Source organism: Strix aluco, chromosome 5, assembly GCF_031877795.1.
Source record: "Strix aluco isolate bStrAlu1 chromosome 5, bStrAlu1.hap1, whole genome shotgun sequence".
Classification (NCBI taxonomy): domain Eukaryota; kingdom Metazoa; phylum Chordata; class Aves; order Strigiformes; family Strigidae; genus Strix; species Strix aluco.
This window is the reverse complement of record NC_133935.1, coordinates 16,193,383-16,217,743: the sequence shown is the minus strand read 5'-3', so window position 1 is coordinate 16,217,743 and position 24,361 is coordinate 16,193,383. Positions and strand designations below refer to the sequence as shown.

At 48.8% G+C, this 24,361-nt stretch overlaps 2 protein-coding genes across 12 annotated transcripts in view; one reads left to right on the top strand and one right to left on the bottom strand.

The window, feature by feature from the left end:
- CACNA2D4 (calcium voltage-gated channel auxiliary subunit alpha2delta 4) overlaps positions 1-24,361 on the bottom strand; it is a 132,814-nt gene that overhangs the window by 31,170 nt on the left and 77,283 nt on the right. The window lies entirely within an intron of this gene.
- Positions 591-23,880, top strand: LRTM2 (leucine rich repeat transmembrane protein 2). Of its 2 annotated transcripts, XM_074826127.1 has the most exons (5): positions 591-1,012; positions 11,651-11,782; positions 13,240-13,401; positions 17,103-17,693; positions 19,532-23,880. In XM_074826127.1, exons 3-5 carry the CDS (start codon positions 13,335-13,337, stop codon positions 19,984-19,986), a joined length of 1,113 nt encoding a protein of 370 aa, XP_074682228.1. In that variant the 5' UTR covers positions 591-1,012; positions 11,651-11,782; positions 13,240-13,334; the 3' UTR covers positions 19,987-23,880. The 2 variants fall into 2 exon arrangements, with proteins under 2 accessions (XP_074682228.1, XP_074682229.1); XM_074826128.1 differs by lacking the exon at positions 591-1,012 and having other exon boundaries at positions 11,593-11,782.

Here is a 24,361-nt window from a genome sequence, read left to right as displayed (position 1 = left end):
CTCAAGTTTTTCCTGAATCCTCAAGGAAACAGACACTGGGTCGTGCTGCATCCAAGCAGGGAAGCATTACAGCAGCCTGTGTGCTTGGCTGCTGGGGACGCTTGCTGTGGACGGCCAGGATGCGGCCAGCCCGCCGTGGGCACCTCTCAGTTAAGTCTCTCTGCAGATGCACTGCCTGCCCCCTGCCATCTCTGGAGCACTGGTGGGAAGGGGGTGCCTTGCTCCCAAGTCCCCTGGTTTCTCCCTCGCTGCAGCCGCTTGCCTCACCCCTACACAAAACCCAGGGCTCGTCCCTTCTCCTCCTCACGCCTTTCTCTTCAGGTTTATTGTCATCAGCCATACCAGGCAGGGGAGAGATGGAGGGAGGGGAGGAGGCGTTCAGCTCGGTGCCTCCTCTCAGAACCTGTGCCTGACCAATCTGCCGCCTGAGGGGCTGTGGGGAGCTCCCCCCACCCCAGCATCTCCTCACCCCTCCTCGTGCCCCTCGGCTCCCGGCACCCGGAGAGGGATGACAGCAAGGGGGGGAGGAGGGAGGGAGAGGGACTGACACCAACTGCTCTTTCTCCAGGATGGGTTGACAGAAATGAAAACCTCCTGAGCTCCTTCCTCTGGCTGTTTCAGAGCAGATCCTGCCTGCCTGGCGGGGTGACTCCTCTGCACTCTCTGTGCGCGCTCCTGTGCGTGTGCTCCTGCCATCACAGATGTACCCCCAGCTGTCACTTTGCCGCGCGCAATCGCTCCCTCTCCCGCCTCTCTCTCTCTCTTTCCCTCTCCCTCTATTTATTATTTACGGAGGATTACAGTCCCTTTCTCACGCTGCCATCTCACCGTGCAGCTCCTCTGCCCTCCACGCAGGGCGAGTGGCTGGCTAGGAGGGGCTCCTGCCAGCTAGGGTCCACCAAGAGCCCAGCCAGAAACGGAGGGACTTTCTGCTGGATTTGCTTTGGGATTGTATCGGGTTTGCTGGAAGAGCTGCCATTCTCACAGGAGGGTCCATCCCAGCCCGAGAGAGGTAAGTAAAGATGTCTCTCTTCTGTATTTTCCCCCCTTCCCCAGCTATGCGAGATCAGTGAAGCTGACCCCAGGAACCAGCTTCCCCAGGGAGGAGAGCGGTGGTCAGGGACAGCACCGTCTGCCAGATGGCACAGTGCAGAAGTCCCGGTTGTGTGAGGCTGATGGGCAGTGATCTTCCTTATAAGTCAGAACAACAAACCCACTGTGGAAATGGTGGTACTGGTTCCAGTCCAGTTTCAGTGCAGACAGCTGGGAGCAACTTCTCCCAGCTGTGAATGGCACCACTGTCTTGCGTTGCAGCACTGGCAGCTCAGGTGCAGCTTTGAGGCAAAGTGCTTAGTGCTGTGGTCACCAGGTACTGGGCAGCTTCCAGTGAGCCCTGGCTTATGTCCCCTCCGTGGGGCTGGGAGAGGGGACAGCATGTGAGGTGCCACACACCTGACCCGTGGTGGCTTTGCAGGGTATCATTTTGGTCTCAGCTGTCTTAGTAGGAACAACCTAAAATGGAGAAGTGAGGACCAAAATTGGACAGGTCCAGCACTCAATACACAGCTTTAGGATGAGGGGGTGTATATTGTGTGTGTGTGTGTGTGTGTGCGTGTGCGCATATACAATTTCACACACGAAGTGCATGGACATGACCATAGGACATGAAGTGAAGGATGCCATATCACAAGTAGAGCCAAAAATAAATCCCAAGTTGCTTCCACCATCCCTGCAAGGTGAGCCTGCCATTTCTGAACTTTTGGGTGGAAGGCACAGCACCAAGGGTGGGGATGAAACACAGCACAGAAAAACTTCACAGCCTTTTCCAGCCCTGCCTGGTAGGAAAGGGGGATAATGAAGTCCCAAATGAGTTGATGTGAAGCCTCCTATGGATAGGGGTATATATGTAAGCATTAGCATATGTGTATGTGTGTGTGCCATATACACGTGTGCATATATACACATGCACTGACACGTGCACACATACATCCTACCCAGGGCATTCTGCCCCCGCCTTCTCCCTCTGCCTGCCCAGTTTAATACTGCCACTGTATCTCATGATAATTAAGAGAGACGTGTAAAATCGGAGCTCTTCTGGTTTGGGGAGAGAGAATGTTTGGAGCTGTTGCTCCAACCAGGTCATGACTGAGCCAGGCCCCAGGCCTGCCATGTGGACTGTCAGGTAACCTGAATGTGCCACGTCCAACACATCCTTGATGGCAATGGTAGTGAGCGGGGTACAGCATTGCTCTGTTGCCAGTGCCTGATCTGCCACCCAAGGATGGAGGGAGAAATGAAGATCTCATCTGGGGAAGGGCTGGAGCAGCTGCTATTACAGGGTTTAAAGAAGGAAACTCTTAAAAGACAGGGGGACCCTTAAAGGCACACAGGGGCTTGTCACAAAGCAGGGGACATCTCTACCAGTGAGGAGAAGGGGGTGCCTTTCCAGAATTGCAGACCATTTTTCTTCTGAGCTTTGCCGCTCATGTCTGTTGGGGGGTGGGAGGCGGATCTTCCTCTAACTGCTGTGGGCAAACAACATTTGCAAGGGAATTATTCCACATGAGCGAAAGGCTTGCGGGAGTTGTCTCCCTATCAGACATCAGTGCAGCCTCTGTTAGTGTATCTTGCCCACTTAGAGGAATTATGGTAAATCCTGAGCAAAGGGGCTGTTTGTGAAGAGAAAGGGGGGAAGCCTTCTTATGTAATTTTTATACCGGATCATAGCTTTACCTTTGCCTCCAGCAAAGTGAATGCCACATGCTAGCAAGGTGCACTCCCAGCTCAGATATCTTCCTGAGCTACTCCAGATTTCTGCCCCTCCTCTGGCTTTTCTAAGCCTGATGCAGAAAGGATTTTCTAGGCTCTTCAGCACCACAAGCCTGATGAAGGCTGACCTGCGCCTTGGTGCAGCAGGGAGGGCCTGCAGCAGCACAGGGCCGTGAGGATATTTGGGCAGGAGCATCCAGGGAGCAGCAGAGTCTGGAACAGGATGGGGACAGGCTCAAGCCTGTGGGAGGGCATTTCTGGGCAGTTCTTCAGTGACTCGTCAGCACTTGCCTGTTGCTGATTCAAAAGAGAGATCAGGGAGTTTCCTTCACTTGCCATGTTTGGTTACAAGCTGCTGCTTACATTGCTTGACATCTGTCCCACTCCTGGGTGGCTCAAGCCATAATTCAAATGACCATACTGGGATGCTTCTGCCAGCTGGGTAATATTCCAGGGTGCTACACCACGACACACACTCCAGTTCTCAGTGAGAAGAAGCTGGAGTTGGAGTCCTGGGATGTTTCTGTCCCTACTGCATGGAAATACCTTGTAACACATACCTTATTCCTGCCGTGGCGTTGCCAAAATGCTGGCTCACAAAAATGCTTTGTGTGGCTGAGGGTATCTTAACAGCAAGAAGTATTTTTTTCTATAAACCAGTTCAATTCCAGGCTGTGACGGGTGGGATTATGTGAAATACAGTTTTTTATTCACATTGCAAAAACAAGCAGTCGATAGGAAATGTCGGGACTGGGGGCAGCGTGCCATCTGCACTGGGTTGCAGTCCTGACTGGTAGGATCACATGCTGTATTTTCATAAGCTACCTCATTCAGAGCACTGGCTACACGGTGCTCAGGGAGTGAAGCAGAGGGCTGTTATTTTTTTTTTTTGGTACTGCAAAGTGTGTGCCCATTTTACTTGTTTACTGCCTGCCATCCAAGCCCTGCAGGCAATACATCATTATTCATTGTCTTGTGGTGTTCTGAAGATGCTCACTGCTACAGTTGCCTCATAGGTGATAACAGAGAATTTATGCTCCTGATGAGGCAAGAGAGAGTGGTTATTTTCTTTGCTCTTGAACAGAAAAGAGACTTCCCCTTTAGCCACACGGGGAAGGAGCAGCAGGTGCAGGACCAGAGCTTGGGGTCTCTTAGCTCTTAGTGCCATTGAGTCCTCGAGACTGTACCAGTTTGCTGGCTAAGCTGCCAGCATTTTGGAAAACAGCTGTGAGTACTCAGCAGTTCTGCAAAATGGCCCCTAGGGTCTCGTGTTGGGTACCCACAAAATTAGGAATGTACAGGCTATGGCCACCTGCCAAAACTGTGGTTTAATATTTAATGCTGACCATATAAAAATAGCCTTATTTATTACAACATCCTCATTGTTAGCTTGAGTATCATGTGTTCTTTGCACTGAGTATGGGACAAGGTCCTGTGAAAAAAAGAAACAGTACTTGCTCGGGTAAGCAAAGGCTGTGTTATAATGCATACATGCAAGTGGCTGAATTAAGGTTGTGCAGGTATTGACTCACATTCAAGTGCTCGGCTTTGCAAGCCAAATGGCATATTTTATCATATGTCATTTTTTTAAAAAAATGAAAATGACGCTTTCTTGATTCTTTTTTTATGAATGGGAAAACAAGAGACTTTCCATTATTTATACACTGCAACACTTCACACCCATCACAGGAAGGACTGAGACCTAAATTTACAGCAGGGCCATGAAAGTCGGAACTTCATGACTGACTGCAAGCAAAGGCTGTTACTTTGAAGACAGGCCCTGCTACCATGCTCCTCGTCACTCCAAGAAGGCTGGGAAGCTGGGAAGCTTCCTTCCTCATGGACCATGCTCTCACATGAGGAATAAAATGTAGGACCACATCCTGAGTCTGGAGAGGAACTGTTAGAGGCAACTTGACTTAGCACTCATCACTTGGGCTCTCTTTCTACTCCTGGTGAGGCTCTCTGCTGCCAGTGCTCCCCAAAGCACAGTGTGCTGCTGCCGCGATTTTGCTGTGAGGTGCCTTGTGTTGGGGCAGAGGAGCTGAAGGTGGGCCCTGCTCTCCACATTACTTGCATCTAGTGATGTTGATGGGATGTGAACACTGCCATGCCCGTATCTCTTCTGTGGCTGCAAACCCTCCAGAAAACTAAAGTCACATCAGATTTGAAGACTTTTCCCAGCCTCAGCAAGCTCTGCAGCATGCAGCTGTGATGTGTGTGCTAACTCAGATGCATCCAAGGATCCTGGCTGGAGCTCTGGGTTGTGAGCACTGTCACCACATCTTGTTGAGCTATGGGCAATGTTCCCAGCTTGTGAAGAGTCTAAGTGTGTCCCAGAGATCCTCAGGCACCCCTGGAGCTGCAGGCAGCATCCTGTACCCTGTGCAGTTTGTGTGGACTTTGTGGGTATGCCCTTCTTGGATGCTCTGGGAAGGTGATGAGGGGTGATGGAGAAGGGAAAGAAGAGCTCCAGGCTCTCTCTTACAGGCAGCACTGCTGACCTCGTGCCACAGTGGCAACCAAGTGAAACAGATCTATGCAACTCACTAAGGCAGAAGAAGGTTTCCTTCAGAGTTCAGTATAAACACATCGTGCGCTAACAATGAGAGTCAGCCTTTCCTTGGGAGGTTTGCCAGGAGCTGTGTGCATGCTGGGTCACTGATCCCCTTACGATAAGAGCAGAGAATATTTTTACTGCTAGCATCTTGTGCTCTGCCCCTCCACTGCACATGCATGGACGATCCCTGCCTCTGTGAACATGCCCAGGGCACAGGCTTGTGAAGTGAGATGGTAGTGAAGTTATTCCCCTGTCCCACTGTGTTTTCTACCTCCTCTCCCTCATCCTGCTCCAACTGCTGAAGTGGCAAGCCACTACCCTTGCAGCCCATGATCTGATTCAGAGAGGCCTGCAGCTGGGGAAGGGAAGCCAGGGGTGCTGGGTGAGGAGGAGGGGGAAGGACTCTCACTCAGCATCTTAGGTGGAAGCAGTTCTCCATCACGTTGGCTTCTCCACCAGAAGCAAAAGTAACAAGAGTCAAGCACTAGGAAGGCTAGTGAGCTTGGAGTCCTGGCATATTTCAGAATACAGACTATGAGAAAAGGCAAAGCCAGTTCTGGAGCTAATGCTGACAGGAAGCAAGTGTGGGACATTTTGTGTGCTCGGGATCACCCAGGCTTGCAGAAGCTCACCTTGACTCTAGGAATGAGGAAGCACAAGGAGAAAGGCTTATGGCTGAAGTGCCTTGGCCCCTATAAGATATAACATGGGTTTCGTGGTATTGATCTGGAAACCCCTTGACTTAGCAGTCTGGCTGTACTGTTCAATAGACATCTAGCCTAGCACTCCAGGGACAAAACTCTGAACTGAGAGCTTATATTGATAAAAAACTTACATTTTTCTATCTTGCTACTAAATTGATGCACCTCCATCTACTACTCTGTGCATATAAACGTATCTTTCCTCTCAGACAGGATGGCACCTTCCCTCTTATGGATCTGCTGCATCCTTTGTCCCTAATAAGAGACCCAGGGAAGGTACTGGGTCATCTCAAAATCTCTGAGAAATCTCAGAGTCCTTCACAAATGTAGGCCCATATATACGCTCCTTGTTGAACACCACCCTAATAAAAACAAGACATTACTTTGGGATCTGGAGCACCACCCAACTAAGAAGTGTGGAAAATACCTGTGTGTGGGGTGGGGAGGGGAATGAGGACCACAGAACCAGGATTCTCCCATCAAACTGCCTTCTCTGCCTGGAGCCTCTTCCTGGGGTGTGCCACCCACCCACACTCCTGGGGTAGGCTTGGCAGGAAGCCTGAAGCAGCATTTTAAATGCCAGTGAGCTGAAGGATGCTCGTGGGGTGTAAAGGAGGAACTGGGAGCAGAAGAGTGCCTCCCTCAGACCTGCCGGGTCAGGAGCGGTCAGGAGCAGCCGCAGTCCTTCTGTCAAGAGGCTGAGTGGAAGGATTAAGGGCCTGAGCTACTACTGACCATGGGATTAACCCCTGCAGGAAATTAAAGTTGTAGAGAAGGCTCTTCACTCCACAGCTGAAAGAAGGAGAAAAACTGGGATCTGGATTAGAATTGGCAGAACTGGTGACAAGCTACCACCCACAGCCAACTGTTCCCGGCTGGATCAGAAAATGTTATCTCAGTCTTCATGTAGAACCCCCCCTCCACTTCGCGCTCGCTTACCAATTTTTGCCAACAGTGTGAGAAGAACAAAAACAGCACTCTGTGGCAAGAAAAAGAGGAGGAAACTGGGTAGCCAGCTCACGTGTCCCTCCTCTGAGTCCCTCTCCCACTCCCTCACCCGCTTCCCTTCTCAGCTGCCTCCGTTTTGCACGGAGGAAACATGCACGTGGTCTGTCGCATTCAATAATACTCAGAGAAGATGCTGGCACACACATGGCTGGATTTCTTCCTGTCAACTGCCCCCTCAGCTCTCATCCTGCTGCTGTTATGGGCCTCCTCCATATGCCACACTCTCACTGTGCTGGGACTTTCCTGTCACTCCCGTGTTGGATATCCCGGTCTCCCCACCTGCTTCCACAGCTTCCCAAGGAATCCCACTTCTCCATGGCAATCTGGGTCTTTCCCATCAGTGCTACTTGCCCTGGGTCCCCTTTGGATGCTCTGTGCTTTCTCAGAGGGTTTGATGGAGCTTGATGACCTTGGTATTTCCAGCCCCTCCAACATCTCCTAGTCTTGTTATTGTGTGTTGGTCACAGAGGCTTGGGATACAAATAATGTTCCTGGTTAAGGTATGGGACGAGGAATCAAGAAAACTGGCTTCTCTGCTGATTTTGTCACATGTCCATCAGGAAACTTTGGGAAAGCCCCATCAAAACTCCTTTATTCTGTGTAACTTTGATAAGCCCTACAAATCATCTCTGCAGTACAGGAGAGCATTTACAAGCCCAAGTGATCCAGTGCAAGCACTGTGCTTGGCAGGTTTGAAAATCTTGAGTGGGGAACTGATGTGGACTCATGATGAGGTATCAAGAGCTGGGCAGATGAAATTTCAGTCAGCCAAACACAGCAGCCATTTTTACCTCTATCATAGTTTACACTTCCATAAAATGGGGATAGAGTTCTTTTTTTTTGGAGGGGCTTGGGGAAGAAACATTTTTTAACACCAATCACATTTGCATTTCAGAGGTGCCTACACATGTCATTCCAAAGATCAGAAGCTTTTTGACCTCTTCACATCCCAGAGAATAGGGTGAGGTTTTTATTCACACCAAGTCAGGAATGTGGCAGAGTCCTTTACAATACTGAGTGGGTTTTCCACGCTTTCTACTTACTTTACAGCTTTCTGTATGAGGTGTTTTGCTTAGCTGTGATCGATCACTGCAAGTCAGATGGCACCATTTCTTCTGCAGCTGGGATTCTAGTGTAAATTTAAAATGTGCTTTCCATTGATTGTGACAGCACAACACTAATGAATCCTGAACACGTGTGTTAATAAATCAGCAAGTGCTGGAAATGAAGCCCCCAGCTATTTAGCTTAGAAGCTCACTGTGGCAGCGACACACACTGTATGTTTCTACAGTGCTGCTGAGCTTGGCTGCCACCTCTGGGTGCTTTTGCAGTCCAAATAAACAACAGATGAGGAGCTGCCGCTGAGACAAGGTGACCTCTTGTGGTCAACAATTCGCTAGACTGACCTAGGTCTGTTGGGGGACGAAGAATGGGCATCATCTCCATGCCATCTAAACCCACTTGTGGTACTGTCAGGAGCACGATTCCCCCCTAGCACTCATCAGACAGGTTACTTCATGAACTTTCAGTTGCTGCGATCATACCCCATGGCTGCTGTGTCTCCCTGCCCTCTGTGTACCAACTCCTCTCCCCCAAGGGTTGATGAAGGAACAAACACAGAACAACATGCTTCAGTCACTGGACTCTGGGGTACCACTGTCCCCCTACATTATGGGTGATGGTAATAAACAGGAATCCTAAAAGTAACAAGGAAAGGAGAAGGAAAAAAGATAATCTTAAAGTGTCCTCCATGCCCCTGCTGCTTTTCTGATAAAGGCTAAAGCAAATCACCATTGGAAAGGGGAAAGGGACTTTACCATCACTTGTCAAACAGAGTGTGGGGGAGGGATGAATGTGTGCATGTACTTCCTGATAATTTATCTCTGGCATCTGTTGCAGCCTGTGTTACCTATCTTTTTGTAATATAGGTCACCCACATGCCCTGCCAATGATCATAAGCCAGGATGTTAATGTCTGATCCCTGAGCCGTGGTCCAAGAGTTAGTGCAAAGGACTAGGAGAGAATCAGACATAGGTAGCTGGGCTGTGTTTCTGACTGTGACTCATCCTAGTGACAGAGTCACCTGTCTCTCTAGCCTCAGTGTCCTTGTCTGGAAAATGGGATAGCTTTATCCACCTACCTAGAGCAGAGAGCAGAGGCACTACTGACTACGACCTCAGCCTTTCTTCTGCGGGTCATTAAATACAAAATAACAACAACACCTACAACCACGGTAAGAGCCATTTGTAAAGCAGATGGAAAGCTTTGGATAGAAGGTGTCACAGAACTGGGAAGTGTTAGTAAAACAGTATGTGGATGCAGTAAACTGAAACCCTCCCCACCCTCACAATGTCAGCTCCTTGGGACCTGACTTATGAAAGCTAAGGCTTTAGAGTGATACTGCAAACATTACTGGTGTCTGGGAAGGGAGAAGGGAAGCACAAGACAGTGATAGTGCCTGCTGTAGCTTTTATGCCCTGGCAAGTGCTGCAGACTCACTACAATCTCCTCAGCATCCCCCCCCAGCAGTAAAGTACCCTGTTCAAGCTAATTAGGGGAATCCTCATTAGAGAGTCCTCTTGAGTCTGACAGCAGGCCAAATGTCCAACTGTCACTTCAGTTCAGTGTATTTTTGGCCACTGGAGCCCATGGGCCAGAAATGGATGATTTCATTCTGTTGCTCTGAGCTGAAACTAAAGAAGTTGTCTTTTACTGTCCTATATCAAACGGCAAGAAGAAAAGGCCATCACCAGCCCCACAGGCTACTCTGTTAATTTCTCCAGAATCTGGAAAAGAGATTCAACTCCAAGCACGTGGAATAAAGCTCTGGACACCGTGTCCCATGGATCACAGGGCATTTGGCTGACATGTTGCTCCAGGGAGAAGGAACCATCTAGTAAGCCTAGAAGAAAGACGAATGGCTGGTTTGTGGAGACCTTGGGTGACTTCAGAGCATTCCAACCTCCAGCAATGCAGATCAGCCTTGGGCCCCCAAACCCAGGCAATGCCATGCTAGTTCTCAATGAATGGCACGGTGCCTCTCCTCTTGGGCTGGGGGCGTATGGGGGGCATTCCTAGGTCTGGCAGAGTCCTTGCTGCTGGAAAAGTCCCTGGCTGTCAGGCTGAAAGCAGCCAGACAGGTTTGGTGATGCTCTGGAGAGCCTTGAGGTGTGGGCAGGTGCTAGTTGCCCCAGGACTACAGGGTTCCCAGTGCTGTGTTGTCAGTGAGCGCAGCTGGCCTGATGCTCTGCAGAGCAGAAGGCATCTCTCGGGCCACAGTAAAACAGCTAATTAAGTCAATATTCAAGACAAGTCAGAGAAAACCTTTAAAAAATAAATTCTCAAAAACCCTCTCTGTCTCCTTGTTCTCTCCTGGCTGCAGAATATTAATCACTAAGGGTCTAACGTGCTTATGGGCAATAGATATGTGGGAGAAATGGGATTTTTCTGGATCCTTGGAATTAAAATTTCTCCACAAACATACTACTATACAAGGTATAAATGCAGAAGCTCATTGCCCATTGCACTTCAGCAGTCAGGAACCTATTCCAAATCTACCGCTCTGCCACCTGAGCATATGCTATGCTTGGAGAAGCAGGCAGCTTTGTGCAAGACATGGATGTTGATAAATATGGGTCACAGAAGAGTCCCTGGTACATGTGCAAGCCCAACTCTATGCAGACATTTGTAAATGTAAACTAGATTGGTGACTATATCTGCATACGTACATGAAGATAGCTGCTTTTAAGTCTTAGAAACGTGTATGAGTGCACAAAGGGTGGCTGCTATCTATGGGGCGGGGAGTGTTGTGTTTATGTGACATGCTTTTAAAATAATCTTGGGTTTATCAAGGCGCCTCCATCTTTGTGCGTGTTGCAGCGCAGGAGACAGCGTTAAAGCCGGAACAGGTGTTAATCACTATGCACTGTAATAAATTCTAAACATAGGGAAAGAGCTTATTTATACACGGCTGCTCCTCCCACCCTGCACTCTGTGCTTGAGCCTTGGTGCTGCCTGAGAGAAAGAGGTGCCCATGAGGTACCAGAAATGAGTGCAAGAGCTGGACTTGCCCTGCCAGAGAAGAAGGAGCTAGGGATAGAAACCCTGACCCCATCACCTGGGGTGATTGCCTGGGTATGCTGGCCCTGCTCTCAGCCCCCCACTGTCGCCTGGGGATGGCATGGCTGAACTGCACAGAGCAGCGAGCAGGGTGGGGGAGACACCAGCCCATGGCCTGAGCAGGAGCCTGGGCTCAGGGGAGACTGCAGAGGGAAGCCGTGTCACGAAGCACCCAAGGAAGCTGTTGTTTTGTTTTTTTAAAAGCTTAGCCCCCCTGATTGGAGCCGAGCCAGCTGATACAGATGGGGTGTTACAAAACAGAGCCAAAAGGCAAGAGCACAAGGAACAGAGCTATCTATAACCCTGACAAAGTTAGATGGAGTGAAGGTGGGGAAGAGGGAAAGACAGAGCGTGGCAGGCAGCCCCTGATGCCGAGAGCAAGGATGCGATCGTTCAGCAACGGGATTTGGAGCTGATCGACTCCCGCTATCCAGCAGGCAGATAAGGTTCTGTGGCTGTCAGCTTAATTCTGCCGTTTATTCCTGTGCTGTAGGGAGTTAAATAGAGCACACGGAAAGCCTGCTGCTGGGGAGTGAAAGTCAAGGAGGGAGAGGAAAGGAAGAGGCTGTAACTGGGCAGTGCCCGGGGAGTCAGGTGGAAGTGGCTGCGGGCAGAGCCCCTCCAGGTAAGTGTTTGCGGCTTTTCATCCTCCTTGTCGATACCAACAGCTGGGGACAGGAGACTTCAGGGGTGGCATTTAGGATGGAGACACTGATATGGGGAAGGCTGAAAGTCTCCTCCTTGGCCAGGGTGGGTGCAAGCACCAAATGGGGACAGCTATTTGTTGCAGCTTCTCCTTCAGTGGGGACTGCAGTGAAAGGGCTCCAGCTCGGTTTGGGGAGTGGGGGGCTGCAGCGGGTGAAGGTTGGATTGGTTTTGGTGCTGTGAGAGGTGTTAATCTATTTGGTGCATTGGCATTTGGGTAAATGATCTAAATAGCCTTGCAAAATGCACTAGTCTAGGCACTGAACCTGCTCATCTTGCTCATCGAGATGCTAATTTAAATATTTCCTGGTGGTTCACATTCCAATATAAAATAAATCAGTCATGGGAGCCTGGGGGAGGGGAAGCAGCTGGCACGTGTGTGGGGAGAGTGTCCCGATGGGAGTGCAGTGCCCAGCTAAAATAACGGCTGTGGATGTTGTCAGAGCCCATCAGAGGGGATGGAGGATGGTTTATTCCTGTACCCTGGTTGAAATGTGTCCATCTAACTGCTGTTGCAACTGTGGGTGGCACATCAGAGAGCAAGCAGGGGGACAGGAGGGTCCGTGGTGTCTCCCCTTTTCCTGCTTGACTGTATCCAAAAGGGAAGCAGGAGGGAAATTGGAACCTGTTGTCAGTCCCTTATTGTCAGGGGAGAGTTTATGGTCTTTGCGTTTCTAATTAGACTGAGCATTTTTCCTTCTTCTAATTAAGATGTAATTCCTCTCTTTTCAACACTCCCACTCAGTCTCCCCCGCCCCAGGTCCTCCCTTCTCCTCTGAGGCTCACTTGCTCTTCAGCTCCTGCAGTTGCTGCAGTGTGAAATCCCCAGGCTGAAGCTGTGCTCTGCTCAGCCCCGCTCTAGCCACCACATCCATTTTATCTTAAAACAGAAAGGAAGTGCTGGCAGGGAATACGGGGCAGGCAGAAGTGGCTTGGCAGCCGCTGGTGCCCAGACCTCAGTGAGCCTGAGCCATGCGTCAGGGAAAGGATGCACAGGTGGTACCAGCCTGCGTGGAGGCGAGAGGGAATGAGCTGGAGTCTGCTACCGTGGCAGGGTCACCTCAGCAATTCATCAGGTTAACCTTGAGCGTGAGGCTAATGTAGCTACCATAGCAGGCTATTCAAGCACAGGCTTGTCTCTTCAGCACTTAGGTGAATCAGGACTTATTTCTGCACTGCAAGGTTCAAAGTGAATTAACATTGCGCCTTTGTCATGCTGCACCTCCTGAAACATCCACCATCTCTCCTTAAAACGGACCTTATGCTTCAAAGGCAAAACTCTAGTTGGGGAGGGGAAAGGAAAACACTGAGCCCAGCCCCGCATGCTGCACCCAGGGAACTGAATCTCACCCTCTCTACTCTGCTCTTCCCCTCCAGGACTGGGCAGGCAGGCTACAAGGTCATTCCTCCTCCCTTTGGGGCCGTGTGCCAGGCTGGCTGGTGGATGTGAAGACACGCTGGAGAAGACAACAATGCTGCCTACAACTGCTGGTCACCGATGGAGGAGCAGGTTCCTCATGAGGTGGCAAGAGGCTTGTCGTAAGTAATGCCTACTCAGGTGCTAAGTACAATGATCCTGTTTGTCAAGGGAGCGGAAAGAAAATAGGTCACATCAGGGTTAAGAATAGGGGAGAGGGACAGCTAAGAATGGAGATGTTTGAACTAATTCCTGATTCCTTTAGAGGCCAGGCTAGCTGGGAGGGAGAGCGAGACTCTAAAGCTGAAGATGGGCTTTAAGTGGGACAGCAAGTGATGATTGCTTCTGAATTCCAGTGGGCCTGGCAGGTGAGAAACAGCGAGACAGATACCACCACACAAAGATCTACCCCAAACATTTCTCAGATTGACATTCCGTAAGATGCAGACTCCTCTCTGTGGTAGGGGTTTATACATAGACTGCTGAGCAAGGCTCCCAGCTCTCCACAGCAGAAGTCATGACAGATTTTAGAAGGGAATGCAGGATGTGAATGCAGAGTTCTCCTACTGGGCACTGCCACATGTAGTGAAAATCAAGGAGTAAATAAAGAAAATCTCTTCTAAATTAAATTGTAAAAGTTCAGCCTGTGCATCTTCCCAGTGGACCAGGGCATCCGCTACAGTATCCCTGAGTGCAGGTGAGAGACTGCTAGGGCAATGTGGGGCTTCAGGGAATGTACCTGCACTTCAGAGAAGCATCTGGGGACCGCAGCAGAGGAAAGGGAGAAGAATGTCCATCACTACTGCATGCCCAGGCACTGAGTAGGTCTGTGGTTTCCCTTGTTCCTGCCCCCCTGACCAAATTTGGGGCTGCCACTGTAAGAAGCTGGGGGAATTATTTCCTTCTTCAGAAAACAGGCCTCTTTGTAATCCATCCTCACAGACTTGACTGCTGTATAAATTATTTATAATGAATGTTACTGAGTCTTGACTTAATCTGATATACCTGGATCAGCTTTCTGTCACCTGCTAGAGTCACCAAACACCCCACAAAGTAACTTCATCTTCCCCTAACACAAAAACACATACTACTCATCCTTCTGCAGGGCTGGAAAACAGCTTCAAGTTCTGTCTATTGCTTCCCTGCCTCTCTTCCCCACAGAGCTGTATCCTAACCAGTGCGATGAATTCCTTGGTCTCAGCTCACATCCTAGTGGAGGCACCTCGCGCAGGGACTGAAAATGAAATCAGACCTTCTCCCCTCCATGATTTTAGTAAAATATTTCCAAGAGCACAAAGCAATATATGGGTAACAACAGACATTTTTGGCACATCCTATATGGCTGCAGAAACTTGGCATAAATCCAGTTCCTGAACATAACCACAGCCAGCTGCCTGAGACTTTTTTCCTACCAGCCACCGTCAGCATACATACTACTGGTGAAAACCCACAGCCACCCAGTTGAGGCTGGTGGTGGGTAGGCATTTTGAGAGATAAGCCCTGAACAGAATGCCACCTGTATAGCATTACACACGGTCTGCTCTTGCCTTTCTTGGTGTACAAAGCAGCTAAGTGTTATCTCATCATCACAGCTGTCAATCTATTATTAATACTGTACTTTTGTTAAGCATCCAAGACGGGCTCTATCCCTTCCCCACTCTAGCTCCCATTCTTTTAATTCTCTCCCTACAACAAGAGTGCGATGTATTCTGAATGGAATTAAATATCAGACAGAAAGACAGTACCTGCACTGTGCCAGTCCACTGGCTATGATCTGCTTTCATGGGAATCTCTGCTGTTGACCCCAGTCTTTGCATGACAAGAAAGCATAGAGGTGCTTAGGGTAAAGATCTCTCTTGCATTTCACCATAAAGATCCATAATTATCACTAAAAGAGCACACAGATTGGCACAGCCTGGGCTGATGTACACCTGAGATCTCAGCTGTAGGACAGAAAAAAATTCTTGAAGAAATTGTGAAAGATGGATGAAATAAAAGAGCTGAGACACTCTCTCTGAACACATTCCTTGGTCCTTAATGAAGTCATATAGTTTAGGATCCAAACAGTGTAGTTCTACTTAGGCTACCAGTTCACAAGTCTGCCAACTCTCACAAGGATCACTGGGAACACAAAAAGGCCTTATGCAGGATGACAGGGTTTAAGTATGAAGGCAGCATCTCTGACAGAAGACAAGTCGATACAAAAAAAATGGGCTAGGAGTCAGACTAAACTCTAGAGACAGTAGCATGAGGGAAGAGAGGAAGAGCATGTCTGACTGCAGAGCTTTTCCAGGCAAACCTTCTCCAGAGCATCAGTCTCTACCAGCTCCCTCTCCTATGGCAGTCCTTTCATAATTCCTTTGGGGTTAAGAAACAAAACACCTGCTTGTTGGTTCTTTGGAAAAAATCAGGACAGAAGAATCTGTTTTCCAGTCCAGAAAAGAATGGTGAGACAATAAATGCATCCACTTTAGCTACCATTCACCCCTAAAAAGACGCTACCAACCCCAAGTGACTGCTTTCTCTGAATAAAAGAGAAAAGGAGAGGACAGGGCATGACGTACAGAAAAACCTGCTTCAGTTTTAGTCAAATGCTCAAACTCGTCACCTTAAAAAATAGCGAGGGAACTGAATTTGCTTCCCACATTGAAGAAACTAATCTCAATTCCACAAAAGGAATGAAGATGAAGGATGCAAATGTTTTACATAGTCTGCTTAAACATAACTCCCACTCCTCTAATGACAGGAGGCACAAAGCTTGCTTTCCTGTTGCTGATGCTTCTTTGTCACAGAAATGAGAGTTGTAAAAGCCACTGGCTCTCGGGGAGGCTTGATAACTAGTGCATGACACCATTCACAGGCTCTGGACCCATGTCTGGAATGGTGATCCCACAACAGATCTAAAAAATGCTGTTTTGTGGATTGTCCAACTTTACCTTTGAGACACTGCAGGAGAAAGAGGGTGTGTGCTAACCCTTTTCCTAATATCCCCTTCTTCAACTACCAACCTGCTATTTTCTTCTTCATCTCCATTGCTATAGGCAATTTTGGTCAGAGGAGATACTTGTGGGGCTATTGCTGTGGGATTCAGAAACTATTTGGAGAGCAATGGCAAGTACCAGATGTCCAGTGGTTTAGGGCTTCCTTGTTACTTTTTAACAGCTTTCTTGGTCATCCCTTTGTAATGTAATGTAATGTAATTCATAAAAAAGTCTCTTGTCACAAGGCCCACGCAACACACTGTGGATATGGAAAGCAAATGATACCCTGATTTAGAGGTTAACTTAGACCTGAGTCTGATCTATCACAAAGATTAGGATACAAACTGCAGGAGCACAACTGAGATGTAGGTTGTTTTGGTTTTATTTTTCTTAACGTGTCTATTTCTGAAAAAATAGAGCTTCTTAAATATATACCAGTCCCTCCTCTCTCCACTCTGTTTAGAAAGAGCTGTCCTTTATCAGAGGTGACACCTCCCATCACTCTCTGCTTCACTCTCCTCTGACAGGTTCCAGTGCGCTAGTACCTGGCAGCAAAGTCCTCTGGGATGCACTGTTCTAACTTCCTTGTGAAACTGGAAGGATATTTATTTTCTTGCTCATGAAAAAAAAGAGTAAGAGGAAAGTCATGCTGTCAGGGTGCAGGCCAGCAGTAAAAAGATGTAGCTGTGAGGAAGCTCATTACACTGCGGGGCATTGCGGTGAAGAGTCCTGCTGTGAGGGCCATATTGTAGCCATAGCTGTGCTCAAGGCAGCGATGGGTGAGGATGGGAAAGCACTGCTCTAATACATGCACTCTGTCTCCCCTGCTTTTCACCTACCAGTGCTTGGCTGTTGGCTGTCGCTATGTGCTGCCGAGTCCTTCTTTGCTTGTCCTTCCTCCTGCAAGTGTAACAGTGGCAACCTGGAAGTGGACTGTAGTGGCTTGGGCCTCTCTTCCATCCCCTCAGACATTCCCACAAACACCAGGACCTTCCTCTTTCTCAACAACAAGCTCAGCATCTTGCCGGGAGCAGTGTTTTCCAACCTCTCTGCCCTACAGAGGCTGGATCTATCCAACAACTTCTTGGACCAGCTCCCTCAGAATATCTTCAGTGACCTGGGGAACCTCACGGAGCTCCAGCTGAGGAACAACAGCATCCGGGCCTTGGACAAGGACCTGCTACAACACACGGCCCTGCTGCGCCAGCTGGATCTCTCCATCAACGGCCTGGCCCAGATACCCTCGGGCATCTTTGACGACCTGCCTGCTCTTCGCTCCCTCTCTCTCAGGTCCAATCGCCTGCAGAGCCTGGACAGGGTGACCTTTGAACCACTAACTAGCCTGCAGCAACTCCAAGTTGGGGATAATCCCTGGGAATGCGACTGCAACCTCCGAGACTTCAAGCACTGGATGGAGTGGTTCTCCTACAGAGGTAGGTGCTTGCGCAGCGGGAGCCAAGTGCAGAAGTGCTGGTCTTCTATGTAAAGGCAAAGGCAAGCAGGGAAGAAACACGAGCAGATACATCTGGCAGGTCAGGCTGACCTGAATGCCAGTTCTTAGCCAAGGAGCATGAGGACTGTGCTACAATGCTAAGAGACAGTTTCGTGCCACTGCACCTTCATAGAGCAACACTGCCAGGCTGAGAAGTCCCCTGCAGCCCCAGATCATCTATTTCCTTGCTTTGTTTCTAATCTGAAAGATTACTTTTTTTTTTTCTTGGGAAAGAACTTTCCTCAAATAGCAACAAAATTTTAGGATTATAAGTTCCCCTTACCCTTTCTGTCTAAAGTGAAGAAATGCTTTTCACACTTGAAAATAACCATCCCATTCTCTTTCTCAGGCCGGGAGAACTAAAAGCCAGATTTGGCTGTAAAGCATCAGGTTTGCTTTCAGCAAAAGAACCATAGAAAACAGTGCCACTTAGGAAAATACTGCAACTAATATTGGCAAACCCAAACTAAAGCTCAAATTAACAAGCCAGGCCCCAAGTCAGACTGGCTATAAAATCATCATTTCAAATGAAACAGTTTTTGACCAGTTTGTATTTCCAGCTTTTCCTCGAAATACAGAAGGCTGGAAAGGTACGTATCACTCAGCAGGAATGCCAATGCGATGGCATGCTTTCAGGAAAGATGGCACATTTTACAGGAATGACGACTGAAGGCCTGACCTTCTGTCACTGGAGCCAATGAGTAGGAAAGGGTTTCAAATCATGTGGATAGCAACAGTCAGCTGTCACATCCCTGCTGATCACAGTCATGCTGCAAAGAGATTATCTATGCCTATGGCTACACTGCAGTCTGAAATATGCATTTGTGTGAGCAGAATCAAACAAGCATATGAGAGCCGCTTTCCTCTCTTTTTATTTTTTTTTTCATTTGTTTTCTTTCTTGACTCTCATATCACAGAGTTGATGGAAAGCACATGGAGTTAATTTTGCCTTTTTTTCCCCCCTTCCAAAGAAATTGCCCAAACTCGCTCAAGCATTTGTTTCAACATCTGTCACTATTTTCACAGAGCGGGGAGGGATTAGTTGTTAGAAGATGGGACTGTGTGTCTGTTGTTATTTTGAGAAGATACAGCCTGGTCCTATCTTTTTGCTTTAATTTCTCCTTTTCTAAAATGGTTCTACCGACACTTACATAACTCACTACACAGTATGAGGCTGACTTAATAGATGGTTTCAGAGGGCTTTCATGTCTTGGCCTGAAAGATATCATGCACCATGAGCTCTACTGTCAAATCCAACCTAGGCAAAAGCATCCCAGCGAGCTGCCATGGTTGAAGCTGTTCCAGCTGTGGAGGCATGTAAAATGTCTCCAAATTAGGCAAAACAATCATTTTGAAGGGTACTATGTGTGCTCTTTCTGACCAGTGGATGGAGGGGCAGCCATTCCTTCCTCCCTCCACCTTTGACAATCACTGAGGATCTGGCAGTCTTGGGGGTCTGCAACACCTCCTGACTTCAGTGTCACCCTTGAATTCTAGAAACATCCTGCACTAGATCATGGCTGCCTTCTGGGGACAGGAGAAGCTCTTTGAATACTCTCTCTACTCAGCAATGCATTCACACATGAGGGACTGAATTTTGTAGCCTCACTACTATAACCAGTTCCCCATTTGATAACCATAATGCTGCTATGCTTGACTTCTGTAGGGCAAATCCTTAGCAGGTATGAATAGAGTCATAGGAACTTACTCCACTTAAGGATCTAGCTCGCTGTATGAGGATGAAGCCGTGGTTCATTCCTATTATCTCTATTGGGACAGGTGGGAAAATCGACCAGCTGGCATGCACCCTGCCCAAGGAGCTGAAAGGGAAGGATATGCGAATGGTGCCCATGGAAATGTTTAACTACTGCTCCCAGCTGGATGATGAGAACAGCTCTACAGTGCTGGACAATACTGGCCCACCCTGCACTAAAGGAAGCCCAACTCCTTCCAAATCAAAATCGGGCCCAGAAACAGAAGTGGAGCCCAGTGTGGGATGCCCTCAGAAACAGCGATACAGGCCTGTGAGCGTGCGCAGGGCTATTGGCACTGTGATCATTGCAGGGGTGGTTTGCGGCATTGTTTGCATCATGATGGTGGTGGCAGCTGCTTATGGGTGCATCTATGCCTCCCTCATGGCCAAGTACCACCGGGAGCTGAAGAAGAGGCAGCCACTCATGGGTGACACAGAAGGTGAACATGAAGAGCAAAAACAAATCTCTTCTGTGGCATGAAACTCTTCTAGGAAGGAAGGGACAGCAATGAACAAAGGTACCTGAGAGCAGTCAAGCATGGGGTCCTCCCAAAATACATCTTCTCAGACAGACAGACAGACAGACAGACAGACTGTGCTATTGCTCCACTCACCCAAGTAGTGCAACATGCTTCGGGGGGGTCAGGGCACCTGGCTCAATTTCCTGTTCCTCTGCCCCAGGTCCATTTTTGTGCCCTTTCACCCTTGGGCCCTCCCAGACAAATAAAGTAGAGTCAGACCTCGAGTGCTTGCTGTGCCTCATGCCCTTGCACAGGGCTTCCCTCGCATGCCTGCTGTGGAGGCAGCTGGCACCTTCTGGGAACCTGTGTCATCCTCTCAGCTTCTGTCCCGAGTCATCCTGTATCCTCTCAAGAGCTCTCTGCAAACAGAGAGCACAGCTCTGTGAAAGCTTGTGTGAGGAGCAGGACACCAGAAGTGTCTATGCCTCACTGTTAGGGTCACTGCTGTTGTGTGACAGTAAGTCACTGACCACCCTACAAGTCAGTGCTGCCAAGAGGACTTCAGAAGGTAGGGAAGGTCCTTAGGGGATTACAACAGTCAGGGGGAGATTTCCCTTCTCACTTTTAAAGGTGGAAAGATACCTGTATCACTCTAACAAACTGCCAGGGAGCACAGTGTCCCTCTTTTTGCTACTGGTGAAGTCCAAATCTGTGACCTGACATACACATCATCTGCTACAGATACAGAGCCGTCCTCCTGTACACATCCACACTGACTCATTTGGATCCTAACACACACAGACAGTCCCAGCTCCAGACATCCAGGCACCCTACTTGCGCATGCAGAGACACACATGCCCATGCTGATCTGCCCTCTGCATGCAGCCATGAATACAGCCAGCAGCTTTATCTTACTCTCATCATAACAGTGCATAGCACCTTCTGCTTCAGACAAAATACATGCACCCTGCCACTGAGGAGTTAAAAAAACCATCTCAGCCATAGTGCAGAGTCAGTGGAAATGGGCAGGAGGGGATGGAGAGAGGCAAAGTTATTAAGGTTACAGCATGAGTCTGTGGAAATAAGTACACAGCATGAAAAAGTAAGATGTATTCTTGTTATCTACTTTATGTTTTCTATGATAAATGGAGAGGGTAAGGATATGAAGCCTCCATTTGGAAATGTTTGATTTGCAGAGCAGAAGTGGGTCATCAGGAAAGACTAGAGGAGGGAGGTGGCTTATTAGCCTTGGTAGCGTAAGCCATGCTGAGGAGTAGTGTGAGCCTAGGGGAAGGTGGCAGGAGAAGACAACACACATCCCAAGAGCTGGCATGGCTGGCAGAGGGGCAAGCATGGTGTATGGAGTTGGGTTATGCAGCTGGGTGACTGAAGAGAGGGGGCACAATTCTGGAGGGTCTTGAGGTGAAAGCTGAAGCCTGGACCACAGTATGGCACAGGTGGGAGAGCCCAGGAAGGGTCCAGCACAGTAGGCAGCGTGGCCCACATACGTTCCCCTCACCATCACTGCTATGTTCACTGCCACCCACAGCTGCACAAGTGTGCCTGCACGCACAGCTGCGCACACTGCCACTGTCACACAAGGTGACTTCCCCCAACCAGATTTTAAAGCCCTCAGACTGCAGTGCCTCCTATTAGTTTTAGCTCTTTCTGACCTGACAGGAAAAAAAAAAAAAAAAAAAAAAAAAAAGAGGGGGAAAAAAAAGAAAGGAACTCAAACATAAGGACTCATTTTGTATCACTGGAAGTGGGATAAAATGCTGTCTCCAGGGGAGAGCGCACATTGCCATGGTAACCTGCTCTAACCCGTCACAGTGGGTATTCCTGGGCGAGGAAGATGACACCGGAGGTCGTGCATCCGCAGTGCCTGTGGATGGTGTGATCCCTGCCATCAGGAAACAAGCTGGCAGTCAGCCCAGCTTTGCAGGGTATTTTGCTAGCAACCTGTGTTCAGAGCCCAGCACGCACTGCAGGTGGACCCTGCCAGGGCACATCACCTCTTCCCCGTTCTCCAGCTGGTTCCTGATGCCTTCGGACATCTCACAGCCCTCCTGCTCGCTGCTGCTGCTGGATCCCTGTGGAAGTGATGCACACCGGCTCCTCAGACCATTCTGGTCCCAGACAGGTGGTTGTACTGACCCATGGGCACACAATGCCAAGTCTTTCATCAAAGCATGGAGTGGCAGAATCCCTCCTGGCCTACCCAGGGCCACCAGAGGCAAAGAGACAGGATACTCTGGACTGTTTTATCATGACTTCCCTTTGACACAGGGATGCATAGGACACGGGAGGATGTTCCTCAGAAAGCAGAAGATCAGGCTGCTCTGGAAGAAAGACTGGGAGAAGCAGTCCACCCACGTGTGCGCACACATTGTACCCCCACTCGCAGCACACTGCTTGTGGGGAAGAGGAGGAGGGGGGCTGGCAAGATGTGAGGAGGAAGGACTCTTCCCCCATGCACTGTATAGCCGCTCCAACCATCCCATCTGCTGCAACCATAGCCCTCTCTGAAGGGCAGAACTGGTGCACTGCAGACTCCGTATGCGTGTTACTGCTGCTCCACATTCCCAGCAAGCCAGGACTACACTCTGCCTGCTGGATCCAAACCTTTCCCTAACCTCCCTCTCAGGGGAACTTCTCCCTTTACCATACTGGACTCCGCAATCATACTTGAAATGGGACTTGAGTCAGAGCGGTATATTTATAGATCTATATTTTACTTGCATCAAATAATGGTGAAACATTGCACAAAACAAATGGGATCTATATATGTGTGTGTGTATGTGTGTGAGTGAGTGAGAGAGAGAGAGAGAGATTGTTTTCAAGGGGATAGACTAGAGGTAAAAAGAATGGGATGGAGGCAGGGGACAACACAGGGGTTGAGGGGGGGAAATCCTCCTTTCCCTGCACTTTCCCTGAGATCTCCTCCTGCCCCGACCAATTTTTCTTTGTTGCTAATAATATTTTCTATATCTTGTGTTGTGGGGCTGATGATGACCTTGCCCATCCTTTCTTTTTTGTTTTCATTTATAAGGCAGAAAGTCTGGATTCATCTCATTCCTAGAGAAGGGACTGCTATGTTTAGAAACCCACCCAGGAAAGGGGAGAAAAGAGAGTTCCTAAGAAACATGAAGGCTGGCTGCTATGGGAAATCCCACTGGAAAGTAAATACTGTGCTTGGAAGGACAAGGACCTGTCCTCTTTCATGCAGAGCAGAGTAACAAGGTTCACTGGGAAATGCCCTCTTTATACCACTGTTTGTAAACAGGCTCTTACTCTGTTCCTTAGCACATCTGGAAAACAGGATGCCCTAGTGTGACTGAGCTGCTGCACTGCCGGCAGACACTCTGGGGAACATGGTACTCCGCGTGGTCAGAAACAAAGCTCTCCTGTGGGATGCTGGATACAGAACGAGACCCAGTGCTCCTTGTGTATCCAGGCAATGGGTTCCTCTGGTGTGTGGGAACAGGGGATCCCATTCTCCCTGCAGGCATGGCTAGGCATGGGGGGAATCCCCCTGAATGCACCCTTTGCTGCAGGCAGGTGTACCAATGCCACATGCAGTTGCCTGCCCTCAGGAAATGGTCTTCTGGGGGAGGCGGCATGTGCCAGGCTGACGTAGGGGCTGGCAGCGCCACCAGAAACACCCATTCTGCTCCTCAACTCTCCCCTTCGCCACACACCCACCCATGGTACAGGCAGGCACATTTGTTGCAGGGAACAGACGGCACTTGTAATTTCTTTTTCTTTTCGTTACTGTTTGAGGGAGAGCAACAAGGTTTTCTAAATGACTGAATGGAGGTTTCTTTGGCATGAGACAGAAAATTTTTAAAGGTATATTATATTTCTGGCTTGTTGTTACAGAAGAATAATAAAGAATGTATTTTCCTATGCTCCTTCTTGTTTAAATGAGATCTCTGACAGTAACCTTCCTTCTCCCCCCTACCACCTGCAAAAGCAAACACTGCAGGAATACAGCCAGACAAACGAAAAAGCCCCTGAATTCCCACATATGTGGATGCTTGTCTGTACATAGTGTTTGAACTTGGAATGAACATGGGCATATATACACATACATACACTGTATCAGTGCAAGTCCTAGGCAAGCACGTACCTGTACTCAGGGTGAAGCTGTAGGACTAAATACACCATCAGTCAAGGTGAGACCCTAGATCTAGAAACACACACACACAATGTGCCAGGGACACAACCAGACAAGGACGATTGTGTAACAAGGATAAGATACTGTGGCAATCAGCTCATTACATAAAAGTAGAAAGGGCCAAATTAATCCCTAGTGTAAGAATGCAGAAGCAAATGGAGTTATATTCAGGTCAAATTTGATTCCAAAAGCTGCTTTTTTTTTTTTATTTTTTT

Bases quoted from the DNA above. Each gene is read 5' to 3' on its own strand.
- LRTM2 (XM_074826127.1), top strand. From the start codon at position 13,335: ATGCTGCCTACAACTGCTGGTCACCGATGGAGGAGCAGGTTCCTCATG. The intron at 13,402-17,102 runs GTAAGTAATGCC...TTCACCTACCAG, and splicing joins GAGGTGGCAAGAGGCTTGTC to TGCTTGGCTGTTGGCTGTCG. The intron at 17,694-19,531 runs GTAGGTGCTTGC...CTATTGGGACAG, and splicing joins GGAGTGGTTCTCCTACAGAG to GTGGGAAAATCGACCAGCTG.